Genomic DNA, 15,721 nt, shown 5'->3' with positions numbered 1-15,721 from the left:
AACACTTTGTTCTACTTTCTGTTCAGATTAGCTCACCAAAACCTAAAAATAATGCCTTCAAAACCATGTAAGTTGGTATCTGATTACTGATCAGTGAAATGGAGTGGTCTACATACAATGAATAAATTGAAGAATTACAAGGGCTTACTTTAATTAAATGGTAACTCTTTTATCAACCAAAAATTACGGCCGACTTATCGACTTCACCTATTTTCATTTCTTGCTTTCTTCTAATATGCATTTAAACACAAGCAACAGTTTTATGTTTATGCTCATACTAAGAATAAGGAGAAAACAAGTTATATTATCCAATAACACTGATAAGTTTTTGAATATATATGCACATGCAACAAACAAAAACACGACTTTTAATGATTGCAATAAAAACATATCAATATGGTCTAATTTTACCCTAAAGCATTTAAAAGCATCGTGATACTAATTCTTAAAATAATGTTTTGGGTAATTTAATGTTAAATATAGTTCAACACTTTTTGATACAAGGAAGTCATAAGGAATTCCTAAATGCTTTTCTAAGGACACCACCTTTTAGCCATTTCAACATCTTTTTAATGCAACTAAAAGTTATTTACGATGTGAACATGGAAGAAACTAGTCCAAAAGCAACTAGTGATGAACATATAAAAAAGACTTTTGATAAAACTTCAACACTTGCTTCGGATCTAAAACAACATTTAAAGCTTATTCCGGTGTCTCTGGAGATATTAAAGGAGAATGCAGCAAAAAGTGGCAATGCTGAAGTTCTACAGTACATAAAACATCAAGAAACGCCCTTCATAAAAGACGTAAAAGAAATAAGTGATCTTATTCCAAAGGTAGAAATATCTTTCCACAAAATGGATGTTCAAATGAGAGACACGAAAGGAAGTAAGTAGTCAATCTGTTTAACAACTTAATTCTTTAATAGACTATGGTTCCAATAATATCTTTTTAACTTATTCTCACGGTTTTTGTCTTTATATTTATTTTTATTTTTATTTTTATTTTATTTTATTAAAAATTTTTTTTTTTTTTGGGGGGGGGGGTCGGGTTGTGGGTTTGTTTTTGTATTTGATTTTGTTTGATTTTGTTTTGTTTTTTTAATTTTAAATTTCATATTATTTGCGTCGTTTGTAGAAAAAAGGCAATATAGGTGAATATTTCCTGGTTTGGTATTTCAGACATTACGTATACTTTTTTTACATTGATTTTACTAATTAACCATACGATACAATTCTGGCACCATAAAAAAAATACTTGTAATACATGAGTACAACTCACTTGATTATTTGATGGAAAATATTTTAAAACAACTTTATTTCATAAAAAGAACTTTGATAATAAGGAAGAGAGTGTAATATCATAAAGTGAAAATATCAAGCACAAATTGACATTAGAGTTACTTTTTACACAAAGAAAATTGCAATGGTATCTGTCAGTATTCCTCTTACGACAATGGCTGTTATCAGAAATCCGATTATGTTAATTTACTTTCTTTCAAAGTTTGTAAATCATTAGATAATAATAGATTCTGTGTGATACAAGCCAAAAGCATTGTGTAACAGTTCCATTGTATAGCTAACTGTAATGCCAATTCTCTTGATTATATATGATTCATTTCAACAGTATACATCAGATGCGATTCTAAACTTAAAATTTGGTTCATAGAACTTTGGTCGGTTTGTTTGTTTGTTGGGGTTTAACGTCCGAGCAGCAATATTTCAGCTATATTCAGACGATAACTTTGGTCGGTAACCCATTCAGTTTTACAAAACTTTGGTCGGTAATCCAATTCAGTTTTATAGAACTTTGGTCGGTAATCCAATTCAGTTTTATTGAACTTTGGTCGGTAGCCCATTCAGTTTTATAGAACTTTGGTCGGTAACCCAATTCAGTTTTATAGAACTTTGGTAGGTAACGCATTCAGTTTTACAGAACTTTGGTCGGTAACCCAATTCAGTTTTATAGAGACCCGTGCAGGTCCGGGTGTCAAAAGAATAGGCCTGCAGCAGCGCTAAGCTTGACGTAAAAGACGACTAAATAGTGCTCAGAACCCTAGCCGGGGACTAGGGCGCTCTGCCCACAGAGCAACTGGGTTGTGTGCCCCAGGTGGTTGAATGGGGTACCCCTGGTATGTTACATGCTGGGGTTGTCGGGCTATAATACGGAAAACCTGACCCTAAACCATAGTGGTGCACCATGTTGGGAAAGATGCCACGTTCCTCGCACGTTAAAAAAATCTACTGTGGTATTCTCCCGGAGTAGGAACCATAGGGCTCGGCCACAGGAGGCTAAATTGCCCGACCCTACCCACCTCTCCCTATTTCCAGTGGCAATCAAAATTTTTCGACCCTATTATCCTTGTGTCCCATCCCATTTTTCATTTCATAATCGTTTCATGTTCATTTTATTATCCACTTCATGTTCATCGCCTGAACATAGCTGAAATATTGCAACTCATTCAGTTTTATTGAACTTTAAAAGTCTTTGTAATTGGTTACTTATATTTAATACTAATTTGTTTTACTTGTGTTGTTTTGTTCCAATAACAATAAATGTTAAGTTTTATTGTAATACTTTATCATTTCTTCAATCAATTATGAGTTATTTAAAGATTAAATTCCTATAGAGCGACAAAAGATACCTCATTTTCGAAATGGAAGACCAATTCAGATCAGAGACATTAAAATCAAAGAACTTGACCAAAAGGGGCGATCTACATACACAATGTAGTCAACAGACTTTGATAGAATTACAAATTGAAAATAAGATATCAAAAAACAAAACAGCACTAAAAAAAATAAAATACATTAAAGTTGCAAGAAGATATTCACAAAAACATATATGAGGGGTATCGGGTAAGACAGCGGACCCGTCACAACGCATGTTCTGTGACCGTTGGTTGTCTAAGCCAGCGGACCCGTCACAATGCATGTTCTATTGGTTGTCAATCCGGTAGGAAGTGAGAAATCTTGCCTCACCTGTGAAATTGAATTTTATATGGGTCAATCAAACTATGATGACGAACATAAACCTACAGATGACTGCAATCATAAAATAGATTTAATTGTTTTTTAACGAGCCTCTAACACAAAAATAGAATGCAATGCATGCAGCTTATCACATGGAAAGGCTTTCAATATTTTATTACATCGAAGGGCATTCAAGATTGTATACAGTAAACTGTTTTAATGTTCTGTGTTTTGTATTTCTGTAAATGCTTGTTTGATTCAAAGAAAGTTTTAGTTTGAGGAATATTCCGAAAATATACTAATTTTCCCAAATAAGCCTTTAGTTTTACGAATATCTTCACGTTCGTCCAATGGAATGAGATGTTTGAACCTCCGTCAGTTAAGTTTAGGGTGTAAAACACGAATTTGATTTTGTGAATATGGTTTTGTCCTACATCATCTTCTAAAAGAAGCTATAACTTTCATTTCAAGGGATCGCTCACCCAACAGATAGTGGAATTGGCAGTGAATCATTTGATAAAAATTCCTGCAACAGTAGTAAGTATTGTTTGTAGATTTTAAATTAATAGCAGAGAGAAATCCTACTTAATTGCAAACAAGTAAATCAGTAAAAAGGAAAGAAAACGTAGGTAGAGTTTATATGCAAATATTATTCTAAGTTTATCAATTGCAATCGTTAGTAAAAAACATACAATAGAATTACTATAGAAGCAAAAATACAATACCCTGGTACAATATATGTCCAGTACAAAACTGAATGGCAATGCTTCTTATCGTCGAACGAGAGAAACATTTATTCCACGTTTCAAGAAATACTGATTAAACCCTTGTTTACAGTTTCTTTACTGCTCACGAACCAAACTGAGTACACATCAATTTGGTAAACATACATTGTATTGCTGTAGAACCATTTCGAAGATGTAATGGAAACTTAGTCTTTCAACATATCTAGGGTCTAGATATAAATTGTCAGTGAGATTTTGCTTTTTGAATCTTCATTTAATTTCAGCTCAGATACATGTACACATTGCTAACCTCGATTTGTTTTACCTTCTAGTCATTTATACTTAGCATGTATAGTCAAACGGCTTCCTTGTTTGATCTAATTCAGAATTTTTGTTTTAAAGATTTTCTTTCCTTTCAGACATCTTTACTGGTATTCAGGACACAAATCCTCCAGACTGCACTGAACCCAATACTAACTCCTTTGTTCTATTCCAGGTATATTTGTAACCAATAAAACATTAATTCTTTTTTAATAAATCTACAGCTTAACCAGGATATGTTTTGATTAGAAATGAACATGTTAGACTTCTCATGTAATGCAGGGCCATGATTTGAACCTTTGATATTTGATGATGATTATTATTGTTGATATCTTAATGAAGAAATGATAATTTGTTCAAGCATATCAATGCCCACTAAAATTGTAAAAATTCAATGGTTCCACACAGAAGACTTCACTATTCGACAATTTAAACACTAGCTACAAAGATATTTCAATGGTTTCCAGAAGAAAGATGGGAAATATTTTTATCAGAAAAGTTACCTTCTCCTGAATTGTTCCTTAGCAGTGCGTTTCAATAAAGTTTTAACCCATTTATTCGTAAATAATAGATAAGGCTTGTTTCATTCCTTTATTCTGGTGATATTGAAACCAGATTGTATAATGATGGGGATTCTATTTCTATTTTCTTCTGTTTGTTTTTGTTGTCTTTTTAAAATTTTTGTTATGTTTTTTTAATTACTAGGGTTCTACCCATTGTCTGATTCTTGCGGAGACTTGCATATATATTTTTATATCAAATGGCTTACTCAACTCAATTTTCCAATTTTTCCCCGAAACGATTAATAGATTCTGTTGCAAGTTATTTGGATATTCCGAGAAGAAATACACATACACTTGAACTTCTTTATGCTTTATTTGCAGAATAATGACACTTTAGAGGCAAGTGAAGACTGTTGAATTGTTGTTAATTTACCAATGTTGCTGATGATTCAAACATTCCCGTGTGGTACAAGGACTTATGACGATGTTTATATGTACCTTCGATAATCATCAATTATATAAACGCGTAATAAACAAATGATAGTTTTCTCTGTTGAAAAATGCAGATATTCTCAAACGTAGTTCCTTCACTCCCTTTATTTATGTATATAAATAAATAAGACTGTATGTATGTATGTTGAAATCTTTAGCAATCATCACTCTGTGTTCCAGTTTATTTGTTTGGACGGGTGCTATTACGAATTCATTTTGTCAGTACTATTGGTCAGTGGCCATAATTTAATTGTGAAATTCACATAGATTTATGACATGAATTACAGATTATATATGTTTTCATACATTGTAATATATTTTGTGTCTCTTAAAATAAATTTGCTTCATTAAGGTCTTTCCCATTTCAATTGGAAGACCTTCTTGTATTTCTTCTGATTATTATTTTTTTTTCTGCCGCCCAATTTTCCCGCCTCTGATAAAATTGTATCGTGACAAGATTTTGATCATCTCTTGCGATCTGAGATAAGACTTTGGAATTCACCCTGTGAGACGTAATCATTTGTCGTTCCAGTTATCTGCCCCGTAGCGGAAAAACTAATTTTGTAAAAATTTCTTCAACCGTTATAGATACACATAAGCAGAAAGTTCCAAAGTGTTCAGAAACAGAGGGCAGAACTATTTGACAATGTTTCGAAAAAAAACTTGAGGTTTCCCTGGTTACGCGATTTCGATTTCGCGACTTACAATTCGGTTGGTCGCTTAACTTTAAAACCGTAAGTCGTACAGACTTGTGACCTTCACTGTTGATCTTAGATGATATGTTGTGTGTTTAAAAATGTCAAGGTCAAAGGTCAAAAGTCACTTTGAAATCTGACCTTGGCCTTGTTATGGGATGGACTCCGAAAGCGTTACAGATAGAAAAAAAATGATGGACTCATAAAATGTGTATCTGAATAAGATCTACATTTGGTATGAGAAGACTAAGCGTTTTGATGTAGCGTTTTGATGTTATAGCCCAAAAACAGGTATTTTTGGTGATTTATGCGGTTTTTGCCAATATGTCACAAACCGTTACAGATAGAAGTCTACTGTAAATGACAAAAATGTTCAGAATAACAAGCTCTATTAGAAAAGTATAGGCGTCCATTCAACATTTTCCATATTCAGTTTGTAAGAGTTATGGCCCAGAAACCGATTTGTAATGCTATTTTGATTGGATCGGTGAATTTTTTCAAATTATTTCAAATAAAAGTACCTACAAACTATATATAGTCTTGAACAGGAGCATAAATGCTACCTAAAAATACCAAGGTCAAAGGTCAAGGTCATTTGTTTTAATGGTCAGAAAATGTTTTTTTGGCATTTTTGCCAATATGGTTCAAGTTAGACAATTCAAACTACTTCCAATCAATTTAGAAGCATGATTCCACACCCAGTGATATGCTATGTTGTATACTTCCGTTAAAATTTGACAATTTTCAGAAATCGGTAAAATTGCACCGATTCGCGACATTTTCAAAAATTGTAATTTTTTTGTCGTATTGACTCCAGGATACCAAAATATCATTCGATCAACAATTATCAGCCATTTTCGACAAATTTTGTTAAGGTCTTTCCCATTTCAATTGGAAGACCTTGTATTTCTTCTGATTATTTTTTTCTGCCGCCCAATTTCCCCGCTTCTGATAAAATTGTATCGTGACAAGATTTTGACTACATCTTGCAATCTGAGATAAGACTTTGGAATTTCACCCTTTGATACGTAATTATTGGTCGTTCCATAGTTATCTGCCCCGTAGCGGAAAAACTAATTTCGTAAAAATTTCTTCAACCGTTATAAGTACACATAAGCAGAAAGTTCCAAAGTGTTCAGAAACAGAGGGCAGAACTATTTGACAATGTTTCGAAAAAAACTTGAGGTTTCCCCTGGTTACGCGATTTCGCGACTTACTTTTCGGTTGGTCGCTTAACTTTAAAACCATCAGCCATACTGTTGTACTGAAATGCACATTGTTTCAACATTGTTGTGTCAACTGACATGGTGGAGGCAAATTACTTGCACATGTTTAAACACTATTCATACTCTTATCTAGTAAATTACAAGTATGATTTGAAAGTACACGTCCTGTGATTTATTTTGACTACTTTTGAACATCACACACACACAGATTATCCATTTCCAATGCATAGATTTACTTTCATCGTGTGCTTTTAGTACTACATAGAGGGATGGTCATATGATCTGGAAGTGATAATTGGGACCTTTACTTCGGATACTTTATAATTATCTCCCTTTTCATTTCTTCTATTTTTACGAAAATATTCATTTGATATTATTAATGACAGCTTTGGAGAAAAATTTAACATTTCTAATGTTACCACTAAATTACTGTTTCTTATTAGTTTGAAAATTATTTTGTATATTTAATAATTGTCAGAAACCTTACCGTTAAGAATATATGCATGAAATAAGTCATCTCGTCTCATATCTCTTTTCGCGTCTCATCCTTTTATTGTAACCTAGTCATGATGCTCTTTGTGAAGAGGCTAATGGCACTTTGTCATCTCCTTTATTACAGAATAGATAGGAAATGGATGGGAAAGACCTTACAATTGTTCTTGAACAATTGACCTTTTAATACTTAACTTATTTTTTATCAAAAAACATAAGTCTATATTTTTAGAAGGGACAATTCAAACAACAACTTTGGATTGGCTTGTAATATACATATGAGTTGTATTTAAATACAGTTTTTGTGAGGGTCAAATTATTCATTCTAAAGCGAATAGATATGGTGAATGAGAATTGAGTATGGTCGGGGAAGTACGGCGAATCGTGGATGAAGTATGAGTGTATGGTTTGGTGAAATAGGTGTTAATCGCACATGGAGTTGATTTGTAAACTGTATCTGAATTGCCCTATTTTGACGCTTCGGTTATTTTTTTTTACCTATAATTGGTTTATCAACAACGCTATCTATTGACTAAAGAAAGACAATATTTCCCTGATGTCAATTTCCAATTTGACCGTGGCATCATTCCTTCAACACCTTGGTATTGAGTTTTTGCCAAATCATACAGACGCTTCATGGACTGTTTTTATTGGAGTTTAATTTCATATTTCATATGGCCACGTGTTAAAAATTTGTCTCGGTCGATTTAGGGTAATATAATTTTGCATAATATTAAATCATAATATTACCCAAAATGCTACTTCCGAAGTTCATTTCAATAGATAGAAAAAGGAACAGATATGGCGAAACGCAACATCGAATAACCTTTATAAATAATGATAAATACTTACAGAGATCACCAAAATGTCTTCGTCAAGTGTAAATACACATTTAAGTAAGCTCTGAAGGGCCCAGACATCAAAAATAATAAAATCCTTTGTAACAGGACGATGACAAAATAAACTTTAAAGTCATATAACGACACGGACACATTAATGACCAACATCTCTTGAATGTGGACAGGCGCATGTCTACGTTATGGTTAAATTAGTTTTATAAGGCCTTAACCATCTCTATATAAGGTCAAAAATGAACTAAAACAACAAACACACCATAAAATTCACTCAGCAACACATCCTCTTCATGGAATATTTCATCATATAGACAAAATGAAATACCCAATTAAGGACGCTCGCAGTTACTGAAAGCTAGCCCAAAACATATAAAAGAATGGCAAGACCACCAAAATAACCAGCATTAGAAATAATCGGTCCCTACAGTTGCAGAGGACTGGACTTGGGGTAGTAACGTCAAGTACTAAATTTGTAAAATTTGATGTAGAGCAATAGTAAAAAATTACTTAGTTTTTACCATAGGGGTCGTATGCCTGTATTTGTGCAACAAGGTTCAAAGAATTGACGATTTGAAATTCTAATGGAATAATTATACAAGACAATTTGCATAACAATTAAATTGACTGACCTACTAATTGACAAATAATATAATGACAATTTTGAAAAAAAATATTTATCGTTATTATATGAATTTTGTCACTATCTGATTGGCTAAGTTAATTCATTTGAACCATGATGGCGTAACTCTAAGGTAAATTCCAAATCTCGATATCTTTGAACGAACTGCTGTACTTGCGATATATAATTCCTAAAGGTTAATCAACATACCTTTGGCAGATTAAAAGGCGAGTGTACAAAAGATGTCCCAACTGTGGTGGCAGCAATGGCAGTTTCCTTCAAAGCAGAAACACACGTCCGAGCTGGATGAATACCTAGGATAAACTGCAGCGGGAAAATATTCCGGAGCTGGACCACATTCTTCCCCTTTCTCTGAAAGGCACCAAAGCTATAAAGATACACAAGTGGATGTAGTCACGGTCACAACACACTGACGAATCCGAAGACAACAAATTAATAAAGACTGTTCCATTACGAAAACAAAAAGTTAATGACGACAAAACATACATATAGTTCAACGAATCACACACAAGACAGAGTACTTAGTCTATACACGACATGATATGTCAAAAAACACAAGTCAGAGTACCTAGTCTATACACGACATGATATGTCAAAAAAACAGCAGAAACACATACATGAATAAAACTAATTACAACAACTCTACTTTTGGTCTGGCATTTTTTGAGAAGATACACCTCTCGCGCGTTGCGAGAGGTAATATCTGCCACCTCTTCTGCAGTGATACCAAAAGGGACGCCATTTCGGCAAAAATGTCCTTTGCAAGAGAGGAAAAACATCGACCGGTTCGCCCGGTTGAATGTATGGCACATCAGTCTCTAGAATTAAATCCCTTAAGATAATTTCCCGTACCTCTGACCTGAAATTTGGATACTTATCAAGCATCAGGATAAACGGTGAAATCCTAAACTTGGTATTGGGGAAACTCCCTCTGACGGCGAAATAATCCTCATGGCTACCACTGAACTGAGCCAGGGGATTCGGTGATTTGTGGGAAGAACTTCCGACATAGGCAGCACTGGAACACACCAACACCCCGGCAATGTATAACCACCGGCAGGGACTTCTCCTTAGCCAAGACTAATTGCTTCCTGAAGAGCCAAACCTGCTTGTCAAGTAATTTTTTACCAGTCTTTACATCTAACCCACACTCCCCTGCAGTCAAAATAACATTATCAAATACTTCCTCCATTTTTTCTGAAGCTCCATTATCAGTCCCGGAAGCTAATAAAGAACTTTCATAAAGAGAGTTACCATTGTGGATGTTGTCACAGTGGAGGCTTAGAGCCCCACGCTGATCGAACCGCAGTTTGCAATTCCAGCTGGCAGTAAGAGGTGCCGTGTGCAATGGCAAATGTTCCATAAGAACATGTCTTCTAATATTATAGAATTTACCCTTACAGATGCTGCAGTTCATCGATTCCCTGACATTTGTGCTAAAGCCGGTTATCCGGTTCTTGGTTATTTGTATCTGTCCCTGGACGACATCCATCTGGTCCATTGTCTCTTCATAATCCAACTCCTCCTCCATGCTTATAATTCAAACAACAATAAATAAATTAAAACTAAATCCTAATTACAAAGGCTATATACAACTGTAACATCTACCGGAATTAACCCTATACGATGCAATCTGAGTGATAAATGGGTACCCTCCGTTTTCTCCTCCTTTTCAATAGAGTGTCAGACCTTCACCTCTGTCGGTATGTCATGCTTACGATTCTCAGCAGGTAAATCGTAAATGACAGTTTCATCACTGTCCAAGGACATTAGATCCTCCCAATCACGCAGAGTAAATCTAGAGTGCACCTGTTTGTCCGAATTTGCTCTATTTGGTGTGCTTGTCAGAAAGCCTGACAATGCAGTTGGACTTACACTTGAAACAACCGAAGAATCTGTACCAATTGAGTCGTTAACCATACTACCAGTGGAAAGACCAAATAGACCAATCAGAAAATCTGACTGTAATCCTGCACCAACAGAGTTATTAACCTTACCATCTGCAGAAACCCCGGCTCGGCTATTGTTATGTCAACTTCACCGACCGATTTATCGTACCATTTCTCAGAACGAACGCGTCGCGAAACTAACCCATACCGATAAATCTTTATCATTACAAAGTTTTACTCGATCATGGTGAACTACCTGCGTTATTTTTCTATTTTTTTATTTCATACAAAACTGGTGATTTGACTTTTGTTACTACATAAAGACCTTTCAATTTTCCGAGCAGTAATCCGTTTCAAAATCACATCTCCGAGCCGGTAGGTTTTCTGGAAAGTATTTAGATCACAGTCTCGTATTAGTCTACTTTGGACTTTTCCGATGTTCTCTCTTGCCAACCCATGAATCTCCTGTAAGCTTTGACAAAGGTCTTTTACATACTCAGCAATTTGTTTAATATCACTCTGATCACCCGGTTCCTTGAGGCCAAGTATTATATCCACTGGTTGGGTTACTTCTCTATTAAACACGATGAAATTTGGATTAAACCAGTCTGGCGATTTTCTGTTGCCCTGAGGGCACCTGTCAACTGTCAGATGGACATCCCAATGCCTCTGTTGCATTTTAATGTAGCATCTAATTAACTGTCCCAACACACGATTATAACGCGCCACTTTCCAGTTTGAAGCTGGCCTGTAAGCATTGATTCTTGTCTTCGAAATCTCTAGAACTCACAGAGTTATCTAATAATGGTACCGTCCACATTACGACCCTTGTCTTTATGAATTTCCAATGGACAGCCGAATCTAGAAATGGTACTATCAGAGCTTTGGCAATGGTCTCTGCTTGTTGGTCTGGCAAAGCACAACACTCAATCCATTTAGAGAACTGATCTACTATAACTAAGATATATTTGTTACCTTTCCAATTGACAGGCAGCGGCACAAGCATGCGAACATGCAAGCTCTCAAACGGAACCCTAGCATGGTACTAACCTAACTCTACCCTGGCTTTCCTATTGGCCTTCTTCTGTTTATTAGATACAGGACAAGAACTTACATATAATTTGCAATTTGTAGCCATTCCATGCCAGAAAGCTATCTTTCTCAATTTACTCACAATTTTATCTTGCACCAAATGACCGCTTGAACAAAAATCATGGCAATATTTCAGAATTTCCTGCTTTAGATCACCAGATATTACTAGCAATAGTCTGACTGCCATTAGTAGAAGAGTATACCAACTTTCATTTTGAGCGAAGAACGGCATTCCTATAAATGTCTAACAGATGGGCTACTCAACTGCTATTCCTGTGTAGTCATGATTCATGGTCAGCCAAGATGTTAACATGGTGATAGCTTTATCCTGCCACTGAAGTCTTCTCAGATCCTCTTTTGAGTAGTTAGTCGGCAAACCCATGAAACAAATTACCTCCTCTTTTCTCATAGCTCTCACAGCTGAAGGTATAACATAGTCCACCTTGTCTTCAAATGACTTCCATGTCTCATGGATTTTCCGGCAATATTTGCAACCCCCATACGCTAAGCTGGATAATGGAATTCTGGAATGGTACTCATTGCATTCTTCAGATATATCCAATCAGATGGGATAAAGTATCTGCGTTGGTATGCCTCGCTCCCGGGCGATGTTGAATGACTATGTGGTATTGTGACAATTCTCCAAGCCATCTGGGAAGTTGACCCTCTAAATTCCTAAAATTGAGAAGCCCCCTGAAACTATTATGAGCAATTCTTACTATAAATTGAGAGACAAGTAAATTATGCCGAAATTGACAAGTGAAAACAACAAATCCAAGTAATTCTTTACGCATCATAAAATATCTGCGCTGATACTGGCATAGCTGCTTACGACTGATTTTCCGTCTTGTATCTGACTGAGTTCCGCTCCTAAGCATGTCTCTGAAGCGTCCGTGTCCAAGATGTAGGTAGTACAATGCAGTTAGGTCCTTTCTGAAAATTTGGTCTCATTTTGTTGAAATAAAGCTGTTTTGAGACTGTCCGCACAGAAATTTCTAGTGTTTTGTCATAAAAAAAGTGCACATTTTTGAAATCCTTGGTGTGTGGAGGTTCAAGTCATTTATAAGTAATTAAGTGATTATTGTTATAAAATCCAGTAACCATGGTAACATACTGAAAAATATTACTGAGTTTTAGTACAAATCAGGGATGCCTTTTCAAAACTAACACCCAAACACTATGTTTTATAAAATATCAGACACTTAGACACTACCACAGGATTAAAGCATACATGGAGTAAGTGGAAAAGGGTAAAAATGATAAGACCCTTTTCGATTCATTCTCTCCTAATTTCAGTTCTAAACGTTCGTGCGAAATAAGGTATTTTGAAAATCAGCCATCTGATGCTGAGGAAAGAACCTAATACAACAGGGGACTGAAACGTTCCGGATACCATTTTTCATTTACATTACACCTGTTCACCATTACATATATTATATCTGCTTAACAAGATCAAAACAATATATCAACCAAATTTCAACTTTTAATTTTAATTTTTACAAAATTTGACGGGGGTAACTTGGTGTGAGAAACAGTGCGCCTTAATGTAACTGTAAAGTGCACCCATATGTGGAATTTGGATCAGGATATGCCAGGACGGGTGGGGGCGTACGGGCTGTTTTCAACTTTTCAAAAGCTTCTTGATGACTTTCTTCCCATTGGGGGTCATCTTTCTCACTTGTCAGTGGGTGCAAAGGTTCCGCTATGTGTAAAAAATGACAAATATGCTTCCAGTGATAATTTGCAAAGCCTAGAAATGATTCAAGTTCCTTCCGATTTTTTGGAGGGTTCCATTCTTGCACAGTCTGCGTATTCTTGGGATCAACCGCTACTCCACTGGCGCTCACCACTTTTCCAAGGAACTTGAACTCTCTCTGAAACAGATTACATTTTAAGGGTTTTATTTTAAGGTTATACTTTTTGAATCTGTCAAGAACATTCTAAGTTTAGTCACGTGATCAGTGAAACTTAAACCAAGAATGATGACATCATCTAAATAAGCCAAACACTCCGCACAAGTTAATCCCTGTAAGAATAACTGAATAACTCTACTGAATGTAGCGAGAGAGTTGCACAAACTAAAAGAAAGCCTAACATGTTCGAAAAGACCATACTTCGTGACGAACGCGCTTTTGTGGCGGTCCTTAGGGTCAATCTCCAACTGCAGCCTGTCCACGGTTGACATATAGACATTATCCCTCAGAGTATCTAAACAGGACTCTATATTTGCAATTGGGTATCAGTCTTTACGAGTACCCACATTCAGATCTCATCTCTATAATACAGACAGTATCTCAGGCTGCCATTTTTCTTACGAACCAGCACAGGACAAGCTGCCCAATCGGAGATTGAAGGTTGAATAAGACCCTTATCGAGCATTTGTTGAAGATGTCTCTTTTCTTCTTCTACAAAATGTAGAGGGGTACGACGTAACCTGTGCTTAACTGGTTTAGCATTGCCAGTATCGATTTGATCTCCCCTTTAAAAAGACCTAGGGGACAGAATCTACAATTTTCTCAACCAATTTAACAGAAAACCTGTCAAAGTCTTCTAGGACATCATTGTTAGGAAACCTGTAAATGATTTCCCCCTATAATAAATTAACATTAGACGTTATTTTATTGTAAGTGAGTTTTGTATTTGTGATTCCCACGTCATTTCTTTTTCTAAAGACATATTTAAAATATTTGTGTCGGTGCCTCATTCAGTAATATTTTTGTTTGATTCTCTCCTCTTGAAAGTTTTCATGGGGAGGAAACACAAAAAAAAGTTCCTGCCATGGTTGATGTGCTGTGTATTTAATATAACATTTCCCCGTATCCTTTCTTTCTCATGATAGTTTTTTTTTTTCACCGAACCCGTGTATTAACGTTATCACTAGGAGAACTGTGATGGTAAAAATAAAAAAAAGTTTATATAGGCCTAGTTGCGAATATTTTTATAATCAAAAACTTTCAGCAACATACATGTGTATTTAATTTAATGGTTAATCTAGATGTGTGTCTTTTACTATAAAAATGACATTTTGGAAACCGCACTGGTGATTTTTGTCTTAAAAATACGACAATATTGCATTTTAATTGTTGTTTTGAATAAAATTCTAATTTGATAATGCGAATTGTAGCTGTTCAGCGTAAACTCATGCGAAAAAAATCGCCAACCACACTTACGGTGCGTCGCTTTTACCGTTATTGAAAACGTGATTTTTATGGCGTTGTGACAATTTGTAAGATTTGTAAAATATGCTGTTGTAAGAGTAATAAGAACCAGAAATTAAAAGTCTAGGACTTAATGAAAAGCTAAGAAAAATAACATTCAGAAAACAGTTGTTGGCAAACGGAATGTGGCAATACTATAAAAATAAGACGTGAACTTTGCATAAATTGTCGTAATGCGAAAAAGAGCATGTGTGACATTTTGTAAAACTCAATAAAAGTTGCCGTATTTCGTAAAACTCTGTTTTTTCTTTTAAAATATGTTGAAATTTATGATTTTGAGTAAAATAATATTACTTGAATATAAAAAAATGTACCTCTGTCCATATATGATACTCCTTTTCTTTGTTTGAATTTGTGTACTAGTTCTGTTGTGTTCTGTGGGACAGTTTTGTCCCTGTTATTTCTGAACAATTGCTGGGGAATGAGGTCACCATGACGTCAAAATAAAACAACATAAAAAAACATGGATATTTGCCAATGTTTTTTTTTAATTTCGTTTTATTATAAAAAACAAATTTCCTATGTCATTTTGAAATTATTCATGCGACTAAAAATGTTACCTGGGACAGCTGAACAATTACAGATTTCAACATTTTTAGGAC

General features: G+C 35.1%; 1 protein-coding gene across 1 annotated transcript; it reads left to right on the top strand.

Annotated features, from left to right (window-relative positions):
- Positions 1 to 490: 490 nt before the first annotated feature.
- Positions 491 to 5,410, top strand: LOC148618667 (uncharacterized). The gene is made up of 4 exons (XM_088577803.1): positions 491 to 888; positions 3,444 to 3,509; positions 4,117 to 4,193; positions 4,903 to 5,410. Exons 1-4 carry the CDS (start codon positions 573 to 575, stop codon positions 4,936 to 4,938), a joined length of 495 nt encoding a protein of 164 aa, XP_088433929.1. The 5' UTR covers positions 491 to 572; the 3' UTR covers positions 4,939 to 5,410.
- Positions 5,411 to 15,721: the final 10,311 nt, after the last annotated feature.

Source organism: Perna viridis, chromosome 4 (genome assembly GCF_037379345.1).
Source record: "Perna viridis isolate PV_CMFRI_1.1 ecotype Kerala chromosome 4, ASM3737934v1, whole genome shotgun sequence".
In the NCBI taxonomy this organism is placed as follows: domain Eukaryota; kingdom Metazoa; phylum Mollusca; class Bivalvia; order Mytilida; family Mytilidae; genus Perna; species Perna viridis.
This window is presented reverse-complemented; position numbering and strand designations above follow the sequence as displayed.

Bases quoted from the DNA above. Each gene is read 5' to 3' on its own strand.
- LOC148618667 (XM_088577803.1), top strand. From the start codon at position 573: ATGCAACTAAAAGTTATTTACGATGTGAACATGGAAGAAACTAGTCCA. The intron at 3,510-4,116 runs GTAAGTATTGTT...CTTTCCTTTCAG, and splicing joins TAAAAATTCCTGCAACAGTA to ACATCTTTACTGGTATTCAG. The intron at 4,194-4,902 runs GTATATTTGTAA...CTTTATTTGCAG, and splicing joins ACTCCTTTGTTCTATTCCAG to AATAATGACACTTTAGAGGC.